Source organism: Propithecus coquereli, unplaced genomic scaffold, assembly GCF_000956105.1.
Source record: "Propithecus coquereli isolate 6110/MARCELLA unplaced genomic scaffold, Pcoq_1.0 Scaffold491, whole genome shotgun sequence".
NCBI classification, from domain to species: Eukaryota; Metazoa; Chordata; class Mammalia; order Primates; family Indriidae; genus Propithecus; species Propithecus coquereli.
This window is the reverse complement of record NW_012150741.1, coordinates 1986020-1994572: the sequence shown is the minus strand read 5'-3', so window position 1 is coordinate 1994572 and position 8553 is coordinate 1986020. Positions and strand designations below refer to the sequence as shown.

Sequence of the window (8553 nt, the reverse complement as noted above, 5' to 3'; positions counted from 1 at the left end):
GAGCAGCCCGAGCAGAGAACAAACAGGATGCGGCGCCCGGCTGGTCTGCTGGGGAACGATCCTGGAGCGGGGGCAAGGGGTGCGCGACTGGCCCCCGAAACCCCTTACAACCAGGGCGGGGGAGCTCTGCGTCTCCTCGCAGACACCCGAGCCCCTCGAGGGACGCGCACTGGTCGCCTCGGCTTCCCGCTGGGAAATCCTTAAACTGGGCGCATAGTTAGGCTCGTGGGAAAGACCTAGTGCCCCAGCCGGCCGGCGAGGAGCGGGCTGGGGGCGGGGGCACCCCAAGCTCGGCTAGCGTGGTGCGCGCACATACGCACACCGCCACCCCCAGCCTTACAGGCTGCCACCCCTCTCCACAAGGACCCGGTCAGCCCAGGAGGAGCCGCCACTGGCCGGCGGTGTCGCGGGTAGGTGAGGGTCTGTTCCTCCTCGAAAAACTTTGCAAAGGATGGCAACTCGGAGGGAAGAGCGCCGGCGTGTGCCCAGAAACGTGGGGGCGCGAGTGTCAAACTTCGGAGGGGTGGGGAGATGGGCGCGCTCGGGGCGCGGAGGGCGCACTTACTACTCAGCCGGGCGCTGGGCTCGCGGCTCGCGGTTCCGCGCTCCGGCTCCTCCTCCGTGCGGTCCTCGCGGCTGGCTGCCCGGGCTTCCCGCTCACATGCCCCGGCGACGCAGCGGGCGGGCGGGCCGGGCCGGGGCGGCTGGGCTGGGAGGAGGCACGCCCCCCGCTGTCGGCCGCGGAGTCGCTCCGGCCCCACGGCCACCCAGGATCCGCGCCCCACCAGGGGCCGCCGTCCCGGGCGGCGAGCTCGGATCCGGCCGGGCGGCGCCGTCCGCCGAGCCAGGCCGCTCTCTGCCCTCTGCCCTCTGCCCTCGGCTGGCGGCCGTCTCCCTGCCTTCCGCGGTCCTGCTCCTCGACTCGCCGGACGCGGCGCTGGCCCGCCCGCCTCGCTCTCCGCTCTCGCGCTCTCCGGCTCCGCGCTCCGCGCCTCGGCTCGGTTCCGAGTCAGGGCCTCCGAGGCTGACCGCTGCACCCTGGGCGCCGACCCGGGCTCGCCGCTCCTGGGCCCGGGTTCCGGGACCCGCGCTCACACAGTTCAGTTCCAAGCCGGGACTGGAACAGGGCACTCGCTGCTTGCTGCTCGCTGCTGCGAGGCGACTGGACAGCCTCAGAGGAGAAAGAGGGAGGGAGACCGAGAGCGCGCAGGGGGAGGGGGAGGAGGAGGGAGGAGGGAGGAGGGTGGGGAGATGTGGAGGGAGGGAGGGACAGAGAGTTTCCTCCTCCTCCCTGCTGCCGAGTCCATCCAGGCATCAACAGCTGGAAACCTCTGTTGGGAAGGCTAGAGCTAAGGTTCCCGGGCGGCGGGCGTGGGTGGAGGTGGAGTGAGGGCATGGAGAGAATAGAAGAAAGAAGGTGGATTCTGCCCTCTCCCACTGCTCAGGTGTGAGCGTCGCCACAGAGCATCTTTACTCCTCTGAGCAAGACCTAAAAAGTTATCGGTCCAGCTCCAAGCCTGGGGTAACCCGTCCAGACAGATAGCCTGGATTGGGGGATTTTAGAAACCCCATTTCAGAACCTCCCTTAAGAACCTGATCCCACCAGCTTAGAGGGCTTCCTGGTGTCTCCGACCATTCCCTAGTCCTGTCATTTGCAGTCTCTCAAAGAAGTCCTTCGTTTTCTCCCACCCTGTTCTAAGAGGGGAGGGAGCGTGGAGAGTTGGATTCCTTTTATTCAACATATTTATTAAATGTCTACAATACGCCTGGCCCAACTGGGTGCAGTGAAGGGGAAGAGTGCTAAGATAGGGCAAGCACATGGGGCATGGGGACCACCAAAGTCACTAGGATGTGGGGACTGAACCGGGTCTCAGAAGGACCTGGGAGTGGGAGTAGGGCAGGTTAAAGGAGCTGCGGTCATGGAACTGCAAATAACTGTGCCCGCGGTGTGGGTGGCCTGCGTGTCAGCAGGTGATGGTCAGCAAGGCTTTCTAAGGGCTTTGGATTTCTTCCTTCCCACTGCCTTGCCTGGCAACTCCTTTTATTCATCTTTTAGATCTCAGCCTAGATATCAACTCTTCCGCGAGCCTTTCTTGATGGCCAAATCTGGGTCAGGCACCCTATCTGTGGGCTCTGGAAGTCCCCTGCTTGTAGATAGTACAGTAACTATTCGCTGGTCTCCCCCACTGGATTGTAAGCTCCACGAGGGCGGGGATGTGTCTCTCTCGTCCACTGTTAGACCCCGCATGCCTAGCCAGGGCTTGGCAAAGAGCAGGCTCTTAATAAATACTTGCTGATCAACTGGCTGACCGAAGGGAAGGGGGAGCCACTGAAGGATTCTAAGCAAGGCCTCGGTCTAACTGGAGGGAGGGAAGGAGGCCAGTGACCACACAATGGCAGTGGCCAGGGCGACAATGATGCAGACCTGAGCTAAGCTAGGAGCAGGGGATGGAAAGGAGGAAACAGGGTGAAAGTACAGCCAGCAGTGGGAAAAGTCAACTTGAACTCCCGAGGGCCTGGTTTTCGGATGACGGTGAATGAAGCCATCTCAGAAATGAAAGAGTTACCCAGGTGCCACCAAGCCTTTCCTCCTCCCAGACAACGTGCCTGTGTTTTCCATGTCTCTGGTTATTTTTCTCTGGCTCCTGATCAGCTCCAATGGGGCAACCTCATCGTGGGTCCCTCCTGTAGCTGTCCTTAGTGACAGCAGATTGAGAAAGCAAGGACAGAGAGGTTAGAGCTGGACCCTCCTCTCCCCGGCATTCCTCCCTCTACGATATCTCACTTCATTGTAGCAGCCCTTCCCAGTCACTGCCACCAGGTTAAGGTACTGTCCGCCTGCTGTGTCTTAGGCATGGTTCTGGTTTCCTATATGACATCTGTTTGTACCTTATTCCAATTCTGTGAGGTTGGTGTCATCATCCCCATTTTAGAGGGGAGAAAAATGAAGCTCGATGTCATAGTAAATGGAGAGAGGAAATTATCTGACTTAAGATTCTAGATCTTTCTACACTACCACACCATTTCCCAGGAATACCTATCAAATTTATGCCATTTAACCCCGTCAACAACTCCCTCCTTGAAACACTCACATCATGACTCCACACTGTCCTGAATTTCCTCTGCCCTCGCTTTCTCTCTTTCCCGGCACCCCATTTTTCTCTCTCTCTCCTGTCTCTCCCTAGGTGAAATGTTATCCGTTCCCATAGCTTTAAGTACCAACTATGTGCTGATGATTTTCTCAATTTTTTTATTTAAATCTCTAAGACTGTTTACTGCACTTCAGACTCATGTATCCAACCGCACGCTTGATGTTTCTACTCACGGGCCTCACAGACATCCTGAACCTAACATGTTAAAAATCGAACCGTTAACCACCTGTGTCTACCTGGTCCCACCTTCTTTCCCGTTTCGGTAAGTGGTATCGCCACCTACCCAGTAGCTCAAGCCAAAATCCTAGCAGTCATCGGCGATCCCTCCTTTCCCATCGCGTCAATTTAGTGAATGTCAATGATCTATCTCCAAAAATATATCCCAGTTTATCCACTTCTGTCTCCACCATCCCCAGCCTAGGCCACCATCACGGCTGAGCTGGACTGCAGCAGCCTCGCTGCTTCTGAGAACTGAGTCCACCTGCAGACACATCATTGAACTGAGGCTGTGTACAGCCACATGACTTTAATGTTTGTTCCAGAAATTTCTTACCCGGCGAGATAAGACTGTAAACTAGTAAATAACTTCATTATTTGCTTCAGGAACTTCCTGAAAATCAATTTATCCAAACAATAGACTGCTCCAACAGCCCCCTTTTTGGGACAATAGTTTGCTTTACTGGGCAAACCACTGGCTTATCAAACAATTGTTTATTTTTCAAGACCCTCCCCATGCTGTATCCTCCAGTCCTAAACTGTTATATCATAAGTTTTGCCCAATCCCAATCGGATCCCCTTACTGAAAAAGATCTGCCTTAAACCAGACTTCAAACCCCATAAACGGCTTTTCACCGGGAAAGTGCATCCCTCCCATCTCAACAAAAACGTCCCTTCTTTGGTCTTTCCTCTCCCCCATGTAAAATCCTCCACCGTATCCCACCTTTGTCCTCCTTCTCAGCCCCCTATTTGCTTCCTTCATAGCACAATTCGTACTTATTTTATGTTTTCTGTTTTCCTGTACTTTTCCCACTCCCCTTTAGACTGTAGGCTCTGTGAGGGAGGGACCTTCTCTGCCCCATTTCATTTCCAGAGTATAGTAGATGCTCAACAAATACTCACTCGGCCTCAGGGAGCGCAGTCTCCAGTGTGTTTTGCGTGTGGCCGTCAGCCAGTTCCTGAGACACTGGGAGAGGTTGTGGTGCCCAGGTGTGCTGGGTTCCTGACATTCCCTTACCTCCAAGGTTAGTGTAAAATGCACATGCCCCTGGGAGAAGTAGGAAAAGGATTTAATTCACAGAGTGGCGGGAGGAGAGAAAGCTCTGCGAGAGGAAGCTAGCTGAGGAGTTGGAGAAGGAAGGAACTCACTGAACAACTGGTCTCACTGCTCTGCCTGGAGACTGTCCTGCTTGCTCCCACCCCGGCCCTCACCTAACTGAGGCTCATTTTCTCTGTGAAGCTTAGAGAGAGGACACTTGTAGGTTAGGTCAGGTCAGAGTAGGCCCAGCCTCGTGGGGCTTGTCTGGTACCAAATCTTTTTTTTTTTTGAGAGGGAGTCTCGCTCTGTTGCCCGGGCTAGAGTGCCATGGCATCAGCCTAGCTCACAGCAACCTCAAACTCCTGGGCTCAAGCTATCCTCCTGCTTCAGCCTCCAGAGTAGCTGGAACCACGCCCAGCTAACTTTTTCTATTTTTATTTGCCTGGCTAATTTCTTTCTATTTTTACTAGAGATGGGGTCTCGCTCTTGCTGAGGCTGGTCTCAAACTCCTAACCTCAAATGATCCTCCCACCTTGGCCTCCCAGAGTGCTAGGATTACAGGCGTGAACCACTATACCTGGCTGGGTACCAACTCTTCATCCTACTGACTGAGCAAGTGCTTTTCCAGATCCCTATAGCCAGAGATGTGAGTCAGAGATGCTCAACCCAGGGGGCTCTCGCATCATGGGGTGTCCCACAGGGGCGACTTCTCAGAGGCAGGCACTGCCTTCAGGCTGACCCAAGGTGGGCTTCTACTCAGTTCTACTTGGGTTTTTCTAAGGAGTCACACTCGGGTATGGAGCTAATCCGTGAAGCTAACAGACTGAGTCATAGAATGTTTCATTTGCCCATCAGAGTCTGAGAGTAGAAAATCTGGAAAGAATCAGCCTTCCAGAACCATCTCCAGCTCCCTCTTTGTGCAGTAGAGGAGACTGAGGCACAGAGAGGAGGGGAAACTTGCCCAAGGCTGCACTTTACATACATGATCTCTTTAAGCTATCGACAACTCTGTGAAGATGGGGACATTCAATAGATGAAAAAGACACTCACAGAGGTGAAGGAAATCTTCCAAAACCACACAGTGAAGGGGCAAAGGCTGACATTTGAACCCAGGTTTTCTGGCTCTCAGATGCATGCTTTGTCTGCTTTACCACGCTGCTCTGCTTCTTGTGGGGTTTTATGGTCCTTGGAACGTGAAACATATAAACCAGTGCCTGAGTATTATTCAACACCCCAGATTCTAGCCTAGACCCTAGAAGTAGAAACAGCTCTCTGCTTTCTATGTGACAGTCGCCTCTGTTCTCCAAGTGAAGGACTTTCTCCCAAGGACAGAAGACCCAATGCATGCCACCCCCCACCACACACACACACAGGGACCCCACTCAGTGCATGGGCTCAGCTAATGCTGGTGACTTGAGTCCTTTTTACACACAAACACACACACACACACACACACACACACACACACACACACACTTCCAGAACATCTCCAGTCCGTCCTTCACTTGTTTAGCTACGTGGGGCAGTGAGCATGGGGAGAGGGCTGGAGCAGTCATTCTCGCCTCCCGGCCTACTGCACATGCTCTCTCTGTAAATTGAATTATCTGGAGTCCTAAGTTGCTAAGGGTCCTGATCAGGCTGCATGTCTTCCCGATCCATTTGGAGTGCGCGCAGCTCAAAGACAAGGCCACCGCCCTCTGGGAGGGCAGCCGCACACGTGCGCACATGTGCTCGAATACACACAGTGGTATTTTTTTCTCTTTTCTTTTCATTCTCTCCTATCTCTTCCCACCTGAAAAGGCAGTTGATGGAGGAAGGGAGGGGAGAGGTGAAGAAGGTGCTCCCCTCCCAGCAGCCTGGGCAAGTTAGAGAATCCGGACTCTGCCTCCCCAGCCCTTTTCACCTCCCCCGCCACTGCCTACATTGTTTTTCACCCTCTTTCCTGTCTTGAGGAGACCCAGGTCCCCATCCTGGGGGGCATTGGCAACAATGAACAAAGGCACCATGGAGCAAAGACAATTAACAATCCAGAAAAGAAGGGAAAGAGAGGCTTTGTTCTGGAGGAGGAGGAGGAGAAGGGGCCATCCAGAGAGCAGATACTTTCACTTTCCTTTCATCCTCCGCTCCCACTCCCTGGGGTTTCTGCCAGGGATCCTGAAGGGAACAGGGCTGGGACAGGCCACGCCTGAAGGCTGGAGATTGGAGGTGGTGACTCCAGGACTCTTGCCCAGCTAAGAGCTCACTGGGAGTTAAGGCTAGAGAGGAAACTCTAGCTTGAGTATGGGTTCTATCAAAGGCATTTGGTCCCTTCCTCCTCCTTTTCTCAATTCTTGAGTCTCTCCCTGGATAGACAGCTCATGGTCAAAAAGAGCTCGTGCTTCCCTTCTCGTCAGGACATGGTGGGACGTGGAGGCAGGACCACCTACGTAACTTGCAGGGCCCTTGTTCCAGAATTATTGAGAATTTCGAGATGGTGACAGCAGAGCATTGAATCAAGTGCTGGGAGCTCTGAGCACAGAGCACAGGTTGCACCCACAAAGCCAGCCCCTTGGGGCTAGGCTCTGTCTGCTTGCTGTGTGTGCGTGCCTGTGTGTGTGTGTGTGTGTGTGTGTGTGTGTGTGTGTGAGAGAGAGAGAGAGACAGAGACAGAGACAGAGAGAGAGACAGAGAGAGAGAGAACGCTATGGGACAAGTGCTCCCTTCCTGGATTTCTGTCTCCTCAGCTATTAGCATGGAGACGGAACTAGGTGATCTTCGCTTGCTGCTTCTATGGTTCTCTGCTTCCCCTTCTCCAGAATAAAAGGAGGGTTTTCAGGCCTCTCTGCACTGTACACACTTCTGAGCTACAGTCTGAATGACTGTGTCCCCTCTAAATTCATATGTTGAAACCAAGTCCCCAATGTGATAGTATTAACAGGTGGGGCTTTTGAGAGGTGATTGGGTTCATGAGGGCAGAGCCCTCAGGAATGGGATTCGTGCCCTTATAAAAGAGGCTCGAGGGAAGCTGTTTGCCCCTTCAGCCATGTGAGGACACAGAAAGCACCATCCATGGGGAATGGGCCCTCACCAGACACTGAGTCTGCCAGCACCGTGATCTTGGACATTCCATCTTTCAGAATTGTGAACAATAAATTTCTGTTGTTTATAAATTACCCAGTGTTAGCCCAAGTGGACTAAGACATCCACCTTTGGAGCAACAGAGAAACCAAGTACAGAAAGCCCATTCCCAAGAATGGGGTAACTAATGGTGACCAGCTGTCCCAGGCTTCCCTGTTTGGAAAAGGCAGAAGACAATGAGCTATGTATACTAAGCTACAAAAGCCTGCTGAAGTTCCTGTTGTCTCTTCTAGGGGATTTAGAAGGCACTTTCAATCTCACGAGGTGTTTCTCCCCAGAGCAGAAGTTTCTTGGCATGAGCAGCCACGCACCCCAGCCCTGGCCTCATGGGCAGGCCTCTCCATTGGCCATCGGAGACTGGGCTGCTCATGGTCTCAACCTAACATCATAAGAGAAGTTGGGTTAGGGACTTCAGGGTTCTATCGTTCTAGAGCTCAGCTGCACTGCCCTGTGGCTCCAAGTGAAATGAAAAATATTCATTAGAAACTAAACTCAAGGGAGGAAAAGTCAGTTGTGTCAGAGGCCCCAGATCCGGCAAGAGATCCTGCTCTCTGCTCTCATCTCTTCTCCTGAAGAATATCTTCCCAGGCACTCCTTGCACAGATGCCGCTATGGGCTGCGTTGTGTCCTCCCCCACTCCGCAAATTCATATGTTCTAACCCCTAGCACCTCTCCAAAAATGTGACCATATTTGGAGACAGGGTCTTACAGATACAATTAAGTTAAAAAGAGGTCATTAGAATAGCCCCTAATCCAATATGACTGGTGTCCTTATAAGATGAAGACATTTGGACACGGACACGTACAGAAGGATGTCGGTATGAGGAGTCACAGGGAGAAGATGGCCATCTCCCAGCTAAGCAGAGAGGCCTGGAGCAGACGTTTCCCTCAGAAAGAACCGACCCTGCTGATACCCTGATCGTGGACTTACAATCTCCTAAACATGAGAAAATAAATTTCTACTGTTTAAGCCACCCAGTCTGTGGCGCCGTGTTAGGGGAGCCCCAGCAATTTAGTGTGACGCTCGGA

The 8553-nt window shown here is 53.3% G+C and overlaps 1 protein-coding gene across 1 annotated transcript in view; it reads right to left on the bottom strand.

The window, feature by feature from the left end:
* Nucleotides 1-657: 657 nt before the first annotated feature.
* The window catches only part of SNRPE (small nuclear ribonucleoprotein polypeptide E), a 108107-nt gene continuing 100211 nt past the window's right edge, over nucleotides 658-8553 (bottom strand). The window contains exon 6 of the mRNA XM_012655904.1: nucleotides 658-1171. Coding sequence (XP_012511358.1) covers nucleotides 658-1171 — 514 coding nt within the window. The remainder of the gene's footprint in view (nucleotides 1172-8553) is intronic.